General features: G+C 50.0%; 1 protein-coding gene across 1 annotated transcript in view; it reads left to right on the top strand.

The window, feature by feature from the left end:
- Positions 1–837: 837 nt before the first annotated feature.
- The window catches only part of FGF5 (fibroblast growth factor 5), a 48,063-nt gene continuing 33,223 nt past the window's right edge, over positions 838–15,677 (top strand). Inside the window, exon 1 of the mRNA XM_015408313.1 lies at positions 838–1,351. Within this exon, the coding sequence (XP_015263799.1) occupies positions 955–1,351 (397 nt within the window). The 5' untranslated portion in view covers positions 838–954. The remainder of the gene's footprint in view (positions 1,352–15,677) is intronic.

Here is a 15,677-nt window from a genome sequence, read left to right as displayed (position 1 = left end):
CACAGGCAACGCGATCGACTTCCGACCGAGTCAGGGTTTCTTAGGATCGCGCTGCGTGGGCCGCGGAGTCCGCCCACGTGCTTCGGCTCGACTCTCATTCTGCAGCCCCAACCACAGCCCGAAACAGGCCTGCTGCAGAACGGGGCCCAGAACGTCCATCGAGTCCAGAACCTTCATTTCAGACGCAGAGTCCCTCCCTTCCGTCCTTTGTCCTCCCCAGCAACCCTTTACTGAGGTACACTGCCCCTGGATGGGGAGGCTTCGTGGACCTATCACGACTAATAGCCATTGGCAAGACTCTATTTCTGAAATGGGGCCCGATCCCCATGTAAAACTAGAGTCCAGGGCTACATCCAGGGGTATCTGAAGAAGTGAGCAGTGGCTCACGAAAGCCCCTAACCTGTCACCAATTTTGTTAGTCTTTCCGGCGCGACTGGACTCTTGCTGTTTTCTGCTGATCCAGTGGCAGGGAGTTCCACGGCACCCTACCGGCTCGAAACAAACAACGGGGCAGACTCTTGGGTCCCAATCCAAGTTCTCGATCGCTTCCAGCGGCTGGAGGAGAGGGGAAATGATATCCCGCTAACGAAGGAGTAAGCCCCACTGAGCTGACTGCATTCCACTGCAATCCGTCGGCTGCCTCGCAAGCACGCTTCTTCCTCCTCCCCCCCTCCTCCTCCCCCCCCCTCCGGGACCCGCCACCAGGCGCCCCCAGCCTCCCAAGGGCTGGGGAAGTGAGCCTCCTTTAGACTCCAGGCATGTCGAGAGAGCTGTGAGATCACCCGGGTTATAAATATCTCCGTGCCAGCGCTGCGCTCTCGGAGCGCGCTCTCCCTCCGGCGGGCCGACGATGCCTTCCCAGGCCGGCCGAGCGGACGCCCGGCCGCCCCCAAGGTGCAGCAGCAGCCGCCCCCTCCTCTGCAAAATGCCCCGCGCTTCCCCCCGGCTGGAAGAATGAGCTTGTCCTGCCTCCTCTGTCTCCTCTGCCTCAGCCACCTGATCCTCTTCGCTTGGGCACACCCGGAGACGCGGCGGCCCCCCAGCGCGCAATTCCGAGACGCGGCGCTCCGTGCCAAAAACAGCAGCAGCAGCAGCAGCAGCAGCAGAAGCGGCGGCAGCAGCAGCAGCTCGGAGGATCGGAGCACCGCTTCGTCCTCCTCCTCCTCCGCGCCTTCCTCTTATTTCTCCCCCGCTTGGGGAGTTCCAGGCAGCGGCTTGGACCGGAGCAGTTTCCAGTGGAGCCCCTCCGGGCGCAGGACCGGCAGCCTCTACTGCCGGGTGGGCATCGGCTTCCATCTCCAGATCCACCCAGATGGGAAAGTCAACGGCTCCCACCAAGCCAGCCTCTTGAGTGAGTAGGGGGAGCGTCCTCTCCGGCACCTTGCATTGGGGGGGGGGAGCTGTTATTTCACGCAATAGCTTGGCCGTCCTCTGTGTGTTTTAACAGGTATTTTGCTGACTGGTTTGGAGTGGAGATTTTTGTGGGGGGAGGATTGCTTTTGATCCATCGTGTGTCTATTTTTCAAAGTGCGATTTCTTTCGCAATGGGGCTACCGGTCCCTATCCGTCAGGCCTGGCGCGCTAGAAACTCATCCCGACCTATAGAGTCAACCCACTAGCGAGGAGGGAGCGCTTGGCCCCTTGTCTGTGAGCGCACTCCCTCGATGGACATCTTGCCAAGGCTCCCTCTAAGCTGTGGAGTCTGTGAGCAAAAATTCTATTTTGTGAGCTACTAGCATTAAAGCTGTGAGCGAGCGATTTGACTACCACACAAATTAGTTTGCTCTGGAGCCCTCCTTCCTGAGCGAAGACAAAAATCTGTGCGCTGGAGGCCAAAAAACTGTGAGCTAGCTCACACTCACTCAGCTTAGAGGAAGGGAACACCGGTTGCCCCCTGTTTCAACGGGCTGTGGATCGCGCTCACAGGCGGACGGAATCGCCCCCCCCCCCAAGTTGTCTTCAGTTCGAGCTGATACAGGTCCGAGTTAAGGGGGATAAGAAAGCCGGGATCCCGGTTTGCTTGTCAGGTGCACTCTTCTTATATGCATACCCTGGATTGGAAAGACTGGAACCCAGGGTCGCGCTAGACCGGTGCGATGGCCCAAGGCCAGAATAAAAGGGAAAGTCTGTGGCATGCGCGTCCATTGAACAGCGCCAGAGCAAAATCGGTTTCGCTTTCATAAACCGGGAGGGGAGGGCTTTTTGCCGTCCAGCCCAAACTCCCTCGCTTCACCTCACACTCCCACGCCTGTTTTCCTAATGAACACTGCAAACCCAAAACAGGTCTACTTCGAAGTAATCCCCGCTTATTCCCTGGCGCTTGTTCCCAGGAAAGAATTCTTAATGCAAGCTTAGAACCCATGGTGACAGTGGAAACGGCAGCGAAGTCGCCGCCGAGTTATAGCGACCCTGTAGGGCTTTCAAGGTAAGAGCCGTTCAGAGGTGGGGTTTTTTTTGCCGTCGACTGCTTTCGCGTGGAGCCCTGGACTTCCTTGGCGGTCTCCCATCCAAGTAGTAACCACGGCCGACCCTGCTTAGCTTCCCGATATTGAGCTAGCCAGGGTCAGGGCAAAAATCCCTAGTGCTGGTTAGAAAAAAGTGAAGGCGACGGGCACTGTTGCAAAAGACGGTAATCTATCGGGCAAGGCTCGGCCAATAGGGACCGTCGGAAGCTGACCGAACGTTCCAAGTGCAAATTAAGCGAGTGCGCAATAGTGAAAAGGGCAAGCGGGCGAGGACTAGGCGACGGGGCGCCCAGCAACATCCCGAGTTCCAGCTTTTCCCGGACCGCACCAACGTGTGCCGCACGTAGGGAAGGGGTTGCACGCTCGGATGTCCCCCCCCCTCCAAACCACTCTGTACGTTTAGAACTTCCGCGTCAGGAAGAAACCTGCTGCTGGCGTCTCTTCTCCCCTGGATGTTGTTTGTCTACATGCAGGGAGTTCTTTTTCTCCGGGGGGAGCGACGAAACATGGAGCTCACCCCTGCTGCATTGAATGGTACAAGCCGAGGAAAGCTTTCTCCTTTGATTCTGCGGGGCGTAGAAAGGTGATCCTTAGTGCATAGTTGGCAAAAATGAAGAGAAACCGTTAAAAAAAAATAGGCCTGGAGCACTGGGGAGCGAGAAGGATTCTCAAACACATTCTAAGATTATTTCAGCCCCTGGAACTTTTATTGTCCCAGTTCAGGTTATTTCCCCCACCCTTATATCACCAAAACCAAATGAGAAGGGAGCACTCACTGGAGAAGACCCTGATGCTGGGAAAGATTGAAGGTCAAAGAAGTCGGGGACGGCAAAGAATGAGATGGTTAGACAGTGTCATAGATGCAACAAACATGAAATTGAGCAAACTTCAGAGGACGGCGGAAGACAGGAAGGCCTGGCGGGATCTGGTCCATGGGGTCACGAAGAGTCGGACTCGACTGTGCGACTGAACAACAGCAACAAAGAAGGAAGCAGTCTTTCCTACATGAAAAAAGGATTGCCTGAAAGCCTGAGGTTTTTTTCCAGAATTTCAGCTGTCCAGAACACTTCACTCCAGCTTTGAAATCTAGAGCAGTTATTTATTTATTTATTTATATTCATATCCTGCCCTCCCCTCACAGCAGGCTTAGAGCAGGTTCCATCAATAGACTATACAATAGTTAAAAACAGTTTAAAGTACATGAAATAGCTATAGTGCAATTTCTATATCCCATCAGAGCCTCGACAGATGTATCCTATCATGATTGGGTTCCAGAGGTTACCCAGATTTGTAAAAAAGGTAAAGGTTTCCCTTGCTTGAAAACCAGTCGAATCCGACTCTAGGAATGCGGTGCTCGTCTCCGTCTCCAAGCCGAAGAGCCAGCACTGTCCAAAGCATTTCCGTGGTCATGTGGCCGGCATGACTAGACACCTATATACTTTGTGGCTAATAGCCACTGATGGACCTCTGCTCCATATGTGTGTTCTGTTTATTTATTTGTCATATTTCGAGTCTTGCTTGAGGCAGCCATTTACCTTTCTTATCTTTCATCTAAAAACGTCAAAGCAAAAACGTCAAAGCAAACAGAACAATAGGAAATGTACTAAACATTTCAAAAAGAGCCGAAGCATCGTGAGAGATAGGCTCGCACAAGAGAAGAGCAGCTAGAGCAGAGTTAGCAGAGACCCATTAATCACAGTCCCCAGTTATGACAAGCCACCTGAAACAGGGAAGGCAGCATCACCTTGCTTGAAAGCCAGTCGAATCCGACTCTAGGAATGCAGTGCTCATCTCCGTCTCCAAGCCAAACAGACAGCGCTGTCCAAAGCATTTCCGTGGTCATGTGGCCGGCATGACTAGACACCTATATACTTTGTGGCTAATAGCCACTGATGGACCTCTGCTCCATATGTGTGTTCTGTTTATTTATTTGTCATATTTCGAGTCTTGCTTGAGGCAGCCATTTACCTTTCTTATCTTTCATCTAAAAACGTCAAAGCAAAAACGTCAAAGCAAACAGAACAATAGGAAATGTACTAAACATTTCAAAAAGAGCCGAAGCATCGTGATAGGCTCGCACAAGAGAAGAGCAGCCAGAGCGGAGTTAGCAGAGACCCATTAATCACAGTCCCCAGTTATGACAAGCCACCTGAAACAGGGAAGGCAGCATCAGGGGCTGAACGACCAGGAGAGATGAGGCGAAATACAGGGGCCGGGAGAGTGAATTCTGCCATTCCAGAGCAGCTCCTGCCTTGCCCTGGACAGCCTGAGTCAGCCTGATCTCATCAGATCTTGGAGGCTAAACCAGAGATGCCGACCTCCGGGGGAACCTGGCAATCCCCCAATTACATCTCACCTCCAGACCACAGAGATCAGTTCCCCAGGAGAAAATGGGAGGCTTTGGAGTGTGGACTCTATGGCATCGTACCCCTCTGGGGTCCCTGTGCTCCCCAGGCACCCCCCCAAATCTCCAGGGGTTTCCCAACCTGGATTTGGCAGCCCTACCCCACCCCACCCCGTTCCCTGCCTGTGGCCAGGGCGGACCTGGCAACCCTCACCCTCATTAGTACCTGGATGGGAGTGTTAAGTCGCTCGCTTAACAAAGAAGTCGGAGAGTGATTCAGCAAGAACACAACTTTATTCTTCAACTCGAACACAACTCGAACACGGATCAACATCTGACAGCCAGAACAGAACAGTTCAGCTTTTACATTGCAGTTGTCCTGCTTTTAAACTCTCCCAGCTAATGTAGCCACGCCTACTGTACAATTACCAACCAATAAGGTTGTATGCATAAGGACCAATCACGGACGTTCCCGCTCAGGGAGCTTGCTGACAAGTGATTGGTTGGTTCTTCCTGGGCTAGCAATGCGATTGGATGGATTTGGATCCTAGCTCAGGACAAAGCTCAACATGCCAAGTCAATTAGATGTTTCACATACATCATGCATTCAATGGCAGCTATTGAATACATTACAGGGAGACCACCCAGGAAGTCCAGGATTGCTATGCAGAGGCAGGCAATGGCAGACACACCTCTGTTCATCTCTAGCCTTGAAACCCCCTTGAAAAGTTGCCAGAAGTTGGCTGCGACTTGCCGGCACCTTCCGCCTATACACGAAGCAACGCCTGCTCCTCGCAGAGGGCAATCTTGCCTCTGAATGTCTCTGCGTTCTTCGCTGGGCCTCTCCTGCCGATCTCAAGTTTCAGGAATCAGCATTCTGTCAGGCAAAGCCCCCCGAACTGTGGCCTGAAGCGGCATAGCCCAGGCACAGCGTCGGGAATGCCTTTGCCCCACATGCCAACCGGATCTTGTTTTGCACATGCAAATCACAAGGCACTTAAGCCCTTGCAGTAGCTCCTGTCAGCCAGGAGTCCTGCTCCCTTTTTTCCTAAGAAAACAGGAGTCTCTCACGGCACCTGAATGATTCACAAGCATTTATTCCAGTGTAAATCTGGAAGGGGCCACAGGAAGCCCATTTCTTTGCTAGCGGAGACAAACGAACACAGCTACCCTTCAGGAATTCTTATCCTAAGTACATCTATGGATGATGATGATGAAGAATTCTGACAGCATGGCAACAATTGAAGCATAGACCTGAAAGGAGGAGGAGGAGGAAAAGAAGAGAAGAGATTGGATTTATACCCCACCCTTCACTACCCAAAGGTGTCTCAGAGTGGCTTACAAATTCCTTTCCCTTCCCCTCCCCACAACAGACACCCCATGAGGTAGGTGGGGCTGAGAGAGCTCTGACAGAAACTACTCTTTTTCAAGAACACCTCTGACAGAACTATGGTTTGCCCAAGGTCATCCAGCCAGGTGCAAGTGGAGGAGTGGGGAATCAAACCCGGTTCTCCCAGATTAGAGTCCGCGCACTTAACCACTACACCCAAGTGGAGGAGGAGAAGAAGAAGGGGGGGGGAGAGATTGGATTTATACCCCGCCCTTCACTTGGAGTCTCAGAGCAGCTTACAAACGCCTTTCCCTCCCCACAACAGACACCCCGTGAGGTAGGTGGGGCTGAGAGAGCTCTGACAGAAACTACTCTTTTTCAAGAACACCTCTGACAGAACTATGGCTTGCCCAAGGTCATCCGGCAGCTGCGAGTGGAGGAGTGGGGAATCAAACCTGGATCTCCCAGAACTGAGTCCGCGCACTTAACCACTACACCAAACTGGCTCTCTTGGGAAGGGATCCCAGGGGTCATCGAGTCCAATCCCCTGCACAAGGCAGGAAATCCGTAACTCCTCCCCCTGCCCCGCTCCCCCAGTGACCCCCCTGCTCTACGCCCAGAGGAAGGCAAGAAGCCTCCAGGATCCCTGAGCCAATCTGGCCTGGAGGAAAATTCCTTCCTGACCCCAAAGTGGCAATCAGGATTGCCCTGGGCACGTAAGAGAGGGCCATGAGAGCCGAGCACTGGCTCGTCCCTCCCTGCCCTCCTTCCCACAACAACAACAACAACAACAGCAAAATAATATCTTATGACATTTGTGCACAGGGTGCATTACAGGGCTGCCTTTCATAGCATGGAGGTAAATAACATCGCCTGGTAAATAACTTCTCATTAAACCTCTATTAAAGAGACAGAAACGGAGCTGCGGTGGCTCAAGTGGTTAAGACGCTGAACTGCAGGCTGTGGAAGGTCAGTAGTTCAGCAGTTCGAGACCCGAGTGTGCCGCATGATGGAGTGAGCTCCCATCTCTAGTTCCAGCTCCTGCCAACCTAGCAGTTCGAAAGCAAAAAAAAAGTTGCAAGTAGATAAATAGGGACCACTTCGGTGGGAAGGGAACAGCGTTCCGTGCGCCTTGGTGTTTAGTCATGCCGGCCACATGACCACGGAATCGTCTTCGGACAGCGCTGGCTCTTCGGCTTTGAAATGGAGATGAGCACCCCAACCCTAGAGTCGGATTCGACTGGCTTTCGAGCAAGGGAACCTTTACTTTTTTAAAGAGACATAAATCTCTTCCTCAAGGCCTGTTGGCAATCCTGCTCCTAACCTGCAACTCTAAGGACTGTGTGTCTGATTCTCAGTGTGAGCTGGCACAACCCCATGGCTTCTATGGCCCTCCTCAAAATGCAAGGGAGGCCTGACTCTGAATCTCCCAGAATCACCTTTGGTTTGACCCCCCCCAAGTCACGTGGAAGTCTCCATTTCAGTTCTGGATTTTGCTCTGGAGATCTGAAGAAAAAGAGGTGGCACCATGAAAGCATTCCGAGCTAGGGACCCACATGTGAAAGTGTTGGGTGATAGTGAGATATTGAAAAATGGTATTTAGCAGAGATAAGATAGTCCAGCAGAGCCAGAGTAAGATAATTCAGACTGAGAGTCCATGTGTGATTAAAATAGAAAGTTTTTACTAAATTCTAGCATGGGAAAGGGTAACTGGGATGAAAATAACAACGGAGCAAAATCTGCTGCATCCTTACTCTACAAAGACAAGAGTAGAAGAGAGAGAGTATGGCTGCTCTTCTTGTTCTTCAGAACACCAACCAAAGACGGGAAGAGAAGTCATAAAATGGTAATACACCTTGACACTTTAGTAAAGGTAAAGGTAAAGGTTCCCTTGCTCGAAAGCCAGTTGAATCCGACTCTAGGTTGCGGTGCTCATCTACGTTTCAAAGCCGAAGAGCCAGCACTGTCCAAAGACATTTCCGTGGTCATGTGGCCGGCATGACTAAACACCAAGGCGCACGGAACACTGTTACTTTCCCACTGAAGTGGTACCTATTTATCTACTTGCAATTTCTTGCTTTCGAACTGCTCGGTTGGCAGGAGCTGGAACTAGAGACGGGAGCTCACTCCGTCATGCGGCACACTCTGGTCTCGAACTGCTGAACTACCGACCTTCCACAGCCTGCAGTTCAGCCACCGCAGTAGCAGAGTAGACACTTTAGTCCCAATCAAATTCCTAGATCAGGGAGAAAATTCCCAGGCATTCTATATCTAAAGAACATTGGTTACCTGAGAAACATGTGACTTCCTGTGAGTAACATAAACAAACTTTTAACCCCAGATATACTAAGTGTTTTCAACTTGTAATACCCAACAGAAAGGCAACTAGGGATGCCAGCCTCCAGACGGGACCTGGGGATCCCCCGGAATTACAGCTCATCTCCAGACTACAGAGATCAGCTCCCCCGGAGAACATGGGTGCTTTGGAGGGTGGACTCTATGGCATTGTAGCCCACTGAGGTCCCTGTCCTCCCCAGGCTCCACCCCCAAATCTCCAGGAGTTTCCCGATCTGGATCTGGCAACCCTGCTCCCCCATCCCCCACCAGGGACCTGGCAACCCTAAGAGCAGCAAGAAAGGATTGGTCAAAAGTGTTCCATTGAGAGGTCCTTTCAAATAAGGTTACCCTCGTAAGCTTGTTTGTCAGTAAATCCAGTAATTCTTCTGAATAAACTTGCTTGCAATCAGACTGCCAGCGTACGTAGAGTTCAGGTATACAAACTCTCATGTTCATACGGACATCGCTGATCTATGGCTCCAGGTGCTGGTAGTTCAAAATGTTGGGACAGATCAGTAGCAGAGTCAACAAAGGCTCACAAGCGCAGTGAAGCCACCTGGCACCGTGTGTGTGCGAGAAAGGAACAGGCTTACAAGGAGCCTCTTTGCAAAACGAATATGGGTCCTTTTATTTAAGGAACTCCGCTCTAGACAGGAGAGAGAGGTTCTCTAATCTAGTTGAACCAGCTAGATCAGGGGTGTCAAACTCATTTGTAATGAGGGCCGGATCTGACATAAAGGAGACCTTGTTGGGCCGGGCCACATGTGTCATAAAACGTAATGCCAGGTAGTGGAGATATAAACTTTATAAAGGACACAAACACAAAGGGTTTTTTTTAACTTAAAATAACATGCTTAAAACATTAGCTCTGTGAACTGCAAACCTACTTTTGATTTATTGACATTCACCACAGAAAACTCATGCTCAGAGTTCTGAGTCTAGGGCCCAGGTTAGAACATTAAATGGCTGAGTGATTAAGAGAGTCTGGAGAAGCAAGCTATGATGCAGCAGCAGAACTGGAAGCAGGAGATGGCCAGTTCCACTGCGGGCCTGATGGAAGCCCTTCAGGGGCCTGATCCGGCCCCTGGGCTGTATGTTTGACACCCCTGAGCTAGATGGATGGAGATGCAGGAAAGACATCGTGCTCTCATGTTGCCAAGATGGAGAAACATGGCATTGTGTGGAGAGCAAAGGAGAAACTGGAAGGAAGGAGACTTTCCCTAAGACTCCTAACCTGCACTTCAAAGGGATCGCATCCGGGAGCAGTAAAAGCAAGGGCGGTCAGCAGTGTTCCCTCTAAGCTGAGTCAGTGTGAGCCAGCTCACAGTTTTTTTAGCCTCTGGCTCGCACATTTTCATCTTAGCTCAGGAAGGATGGCTCCAGAGCAAACTAATTTATGCAGCAGTCAAATCACTCACTCACATCTTTAATGTCAGGAGCTCACAAAGTAGAATTTTGGCGCACAAGACTCCACAGCTTAGAGGGAGCATTGGTGGCGGTCAGTGTTCCGCCTGTCTAGCTTTCTGACTCTCTTGTAGTCTTCCTCTGTAGTCTGAGGCAAAGAGACAGCACAGAGTCCTTCGCTTCCGACACAAAATTCCCTCTTTTGGTGAACCTTTGAACAGCCACGAATCTCAGGGCTTAAGAACGAAAAGCAGCATTCTGCTTATTTACAGCATTAACATTTTTCCTGTGTCGCTGTTCAGGAGACTTTGGTAATTCAGGTTAGACTGGGGAAGTTCTAGTTAAGTCATTTCTGAATGATGACGCAGTGATGCAAGAGCATACATTTAATGCAGAGGTCCCTGCCATTGCATTGTTTATTTAGAGAAGAGGATGGGATTTATTCCCCACCCTTCATTCAGAGTCTCAGAGTGGCTTACAAACTCCTTTCCCTTCCCCTCCCCACAACAGACGCCCTGTGAAGTAGGCAGGGCTTAGAGAGCTCTGACAGAAACTGTTCTTTTTCAAGAACAGCTGTGCCAGAACTATCCAGCAGCTGTGAATGGAGGAGTGGGGAATCAAACCCGGTTCTCCCAGATTAGAGTCCACATACTTAACCACTACACCAAACTGCTTTCCTCAGTGGAGGCCCAAAGCTGCTTACAACATTGCTCATCTCCTACTCTCATTTTAATGCTCCCAACAACAACCCTGTGAGGCTGTTTAAGCTGAGAGTGATGGGTCAACAGTCCCCCAGGAAGCTTCCATGGCAGATCTCAGTCTGACACTGATTCGAATAATGATGCCATCCTGGTTGCTCATGTCCTTTGGAAGGTCTAATTGCAGGGCCTCCGTTAGCAAAATCAGGAAAGACCTTTCTCTCCCTGACCCTCAAAACTGCTACCAGTCAGAGGTTTTATGGCCCAGTTCCACGGAAATGATGCACTTTTAGATAGTCAAAAGTTTATTTAGCTGTCCTGAACTACTAGAAACCCACACAAGAGCATTGTTATAAAACAAGCAGGACCCTTCTGGCATCTAAAAAGGCTAATAGATTTTTACAGATCAAGATGGGTGCATCAGGCTGTTTGTAGCAGTAGAAAAGAGCCAGCGTAAAGTAGCACCTTAAAGACTAACAGAATTTGTGGCAGGGGAGGAGCTTTCCTGTCCCTTCCCCTCCCCACAACAGACACCCTTTGAGGTAGGTGGGGCTGAGAGAGCTCTTTCGAGGACTGCTCTTGAGAGAACACCTCTGACAGAACTATGGTTTGCCCACGGTCATCCAGCGGCTGCAAGTGGAGGAGTGGGGAATCAAACCCAGTTCTCCCAGATTAGAGTCCGTGCACTGAACCACTGCACTAAAAAACTACAATGACCATTCTGTGTACTTTTCTGAGAGGCTGTTTAGTGTAGAGATTAGTGCTGTGGGATTCTGGGGACCACGACTTTTCCTGGGACCCCTCCAGTTCCCCTGAGTTCTTTCATTGGTTTGGTGGAGACTGGCAAGGGACTGAATCTTGCAAAGAGAGAGACAACGGTTCTTAAACAAAGTTCAACTTATTCCATTATTCACTTTTAAGACAGGAAACACTGTAGTATTTCAGTATTCAACACAGAAGATATTCCAACCTGTTGGGATTCTTAATTAAAGTTTGCTAGCAGAGTATTAAAGAGACAGAGTCCATGGTGTGTTTTAAAAGAATATAAAGTTTACTACAACCTAGCGTGGGAAAAGGTACACAGGATATAAAATAACAAAGAGCTAAATGGTCTACATCCTTACAGCTAAACCGGAATGGCAGAATGGCAGCTTCTTCTTCTTGGTCAGAACAAAGAACACTAAGACGGGAAGAGAAGCCATAAAATGCTAATACTTGGCACTTTGGTTTCCAATCAGAACAACAAACTAGCTCCGTAGTTCCCGGGCTTCCTATGATCTAAATAGATTGGTTACAAACAAACATGTGACTTAACAAACATCATTAACCCAGTAAATACTGAAAGTGTTTTAACTTGTAACACCCAACACAACCCAATACTTAAAATAGTGCACTTGTATAAAACTCAGAACGTTCTGGACTAGCCACCAAGGTCTCACATGGAGCTGTTGATGTCCAGCATCCTACCAGTAGTAAACCGGAGGTATCTATCTTTCTTGGACCTATAGCTGCTAACTTACTGACTGATGTATTCTGAAAAAGTGTACATGCACACAAAAGCTTAGACCCAGAATTAAACTTTGTTGGTCTCAGAGGTGCCGCTGGACTCAGACTTACTTTCTACATGGATCCCTTATATTTCTGTAAGGGAAACAAACAAACTTACTCAAATGTTCAGCTTTTGGGGGTGGGGGGGAAACTAAGGAGCAAGACCCTACAGCAGCCACAATTACCATGCTGAGTACAAACATTTTGGGAATTAGTCCCACTGCCTACTCTATGTGATTGCCTCAGGAAAAACTTCAGTTGTGGCATCCATAACGGTTATGCAGACAGTTGTCAGGTACCATGAGATTTACCCTGCAGCAGAGTCGCCAATCTCCAGGTGGCACCTGAAAATCTCCCACTGTTACAATTGATCAGATGACCAAGATCAGTTCTCTTTGAGAAAATGGCTGCTTTGGAGGATGGATTGCTGACATTATACCCTGCTGAGGTCTCTCTCCTCCCCAAACCTCACCCCCCCCACAGACTCCACCCCCCAAAATTTCCAAGTGTTTCCCAGCCCGGAGCTGGCAACTCTACGCTGAAGGTCTCTGTGTGCCAGCCAGTGGTTGCTCACATAGTTGATCACCAGATTTAAGGAGGGGCCATGGCTCAATGGTAGAGCATCTGCTTGGTATGCAGAAGGCCCCAGGTTCAATCCCTGGCATCTCCAGTTAAAAGGATCAGGCAGTAGGCCATGTGAAAGCCCTCACCGGGAGACCTTGGAGAGCTCCTGCCGGGCTGTGTAGACAATACTGACCCTGATGGACCAATGCTCTGACTCAGTCTAAGGCACCTTCACATGTTCAAGGACCAGAGGAGGGAAAGGCAGGGCATTCAAGCCAGAAGACTATTACCCAGGATCCTCCTGTTCATCAGGTGACATCAGAGAACCAATCCTGCGGCACCGCTTGCTGTGAAGTTCTTAGGTGGTTCTCCTTAGGTGAACTACTGGGCTTGTTCTTTAGCATATCTCACCTCCAGTCCTGAACTGATAAAACAAGGATCAGTCACATTACAGAGAAAGTATATAATGAATATACATTTTACAAGGATGGTCCTAATTTGTGGTGTCAATATATAGCCCCATTAAGGTGCCCTGCCTGGAATAGCTAGGGTAGCTTGAGACCAGCTTGGTGTAGTGGTTAAGTGTGTGGACTCTAATCTGGGAGAACTGGGTTTGATTCCCCACTCCTCCACTTGCAGCTGTTGGGTGACCTTGGGCAAGCCATAGTTCTTGTCAGAGCTGTTCTCTCAAGGACAGTTTCTGTCTGAGCTCTCTCAGGCCCACCTACCTCACAGGGTGTCTGTTGTGGGGAGGGGAAGGAGTTTGTAAGCCGCTCTGAGACTCTGAGTGAAAGGCAGGGTATAAATCCAGTCTCCTCCTCCTCCTCCTGCTCCTCCTCCTCATCATCATCATCATCACATATCAGAAGGTAAACAGGGCCAGTACTGGTTACTACTTGGATGGGAGACCACCAAGGAAGTCCAGGGTTGCTACGCAGAGACAGGCAATGGCAAATGACCTCTGTTCGTCTCTTGCTTTCCAAAGGCTACAGGGCCGCCATAAGTTGGCTGTAACTTGAAGGCATTTTCCACTCCCACCACCACTAAGTTGGAGATCAGTGCCTCAAGGATTGGTCTGATATTAGGACAGAAGGTTGGAGTAGATGAATTTCAGGGATCCCCCGGTTCTGCAGTGGAATCATTCCCATATAACTGGGTTTTAGGTAGTAAGCTAGAGAACCATCTACCCACTACAGCAGTGTCTTTATACGAGTCACCCAGGTATTAATGCTGCTTAACCAAGCCTTTTATTTACACAGCAAGGATGGGAGCGAGCACGACACCGCCGAGCCATTCCTGCCGAAATAAGCTTATTGTGTCAGCAATTTACTGTTATTCACCCCACTTTCCCCAGCCTCTTTATTCCGCCGCATGGTTCTCCTCTCATCGAGCGCCAGGCCCGAGTTATCCATCTGCCTCCAGCTGTTCGGCGTTAGATCGCTTCTTATTTTATCTGCTAACTTTTGCTGTATCCATAAATATTTGCACGCTGAAAATTAGCCGTAAAGAAATGGCAATGCCCTCCTTAACGTTTGTTGTACCTGCTTGGCAGCAGAAATAATTCCCAAAACACTGGCCTCTTGTGTCACCTGCCTAAACCCGCACCCCAATCATGCGTGCAAGAAGTAAGACTTCCCCTCTTCTGAATTAACTCATCTGGTTTTGTTTCATTGCCCCACGCTTGATGCCCTTTTTTAATGGTCTTGCTTCAGGGGTCACTAGAAGAGATACTGGGAGATTAGCAGGGCTATTTTTGGGCAGGAACGCACAGGAACGGAGTTCCGGCTGGCTCCCAAGTTGGCCACACCCAGCAGGAACTCATTAGCATAATAGGCCACACCCAACAGCAGAAACTCATTCGGATTGGCTACAATTAGGGGTGTGTGGCCTAACATGCAAAAAGCCCTGGGTTTTGACAACAAACAAGGTAAAGAGAATAAGAAGCAAAAGGTGGGTGTGGCTGGATGACCACACTTCTGGTAACATGGGGGTGTGGCCTAATATGCTAATGAGCTGTGCTGTCAGGGGTGTGGCCTAATATGCTAATGAGTTCCTGCTGTTGGGTATGGCCTATTATGCTAATGAGTTCCTGCTGGGCTTTTTCTACAAAAAAAGCCCAGGAGATTAGGGTTCCCAGCTTTGGGTGGTGAGATTTTTGGGAAATTGGGGGGTGGAGCCTGAGGAGGGCAGAGTTTGGGGAGGGACCTCAGCAGGGTGTAAAGTCACAGAGTCTGCCCTCCAAGGCAGCCATTTTCACCAGAGGAGCTGATCCCTGTAGCCCGATCAGCTGCAATACCGAGAGATCTCCAGCTACTCCCTGGAGGTTGGCAACTCTACTGGGGAGTGACTTCAGTTTCTAACTATGGTATACCATAGAGTCCACCCTCTAAAGCTGCTCCTTTCCCCTGATATTACAATGGATCTCCGGACAACCAAGATCAGTTGCCCTGGAGAAAATGGCTGATTTGGAAGGTGGACTCTGTGGCACTGCATTCTACTGGGCCCCGCCCCTCCCCAAGCCCCGCCCTCCCCAGGCTCCCCCCCCCAAATCTCCAGATATTTCCCAGCCCAGAGCTGGCAGCCCCACACCAGCCACCGCCTCTAAATCTCCAGGAATGTATCAAGCCAGAGTTGGCATCCCAAAAAGACTCTCCCCCCCCCTCAGCCCTGGAAGGAAACAAAACCAGTTGTGTACTTAGCCCTTTTCTTCCCTTTTTTATCACAGCTGAGGGTCGGCTAGGAGGTTGACTGGTAAAAATGACCCGGAAGGGGTTAAACTGCCTTCTCTCTTACACAGTGGCCTCAGCCAGGGTCCCCAGGCCTCATTGCTTCTTGCCTTGGAAGAGCACCGGTGAGATGGGATCACACGTGTCTCCCAGCAAGGATCATATATCTGATTAGGCCCAGAGGGCCAGCTGAATCCCTGCCTGAAACTGGAACAGGAGGAGAGGTCGCAGCAATGGAACGGTCGGCGGTTCGTGTATGAG

The sequence above is a fragment of the Gekko japonicus genome, unplaced genomic scaffold (genome assembly GCF_001447785.1).
Source record: "Gekko japonicus isolate JY-2015 unplaced genomic scaffold, Gekko_japonicus_V1.1 scaffold421, whole genome shotgun sequence".
In the NCBI taxonomy this organism is placed as follows: Eukaryota; Metazoa; Chordata; class Lepidosauria; order Squamata; family Gekkonidae; genus Gekko; species Gekko japonicus.
This window is presented reverse-complemented; position numbering and strand designations above follow the sequence as displayed.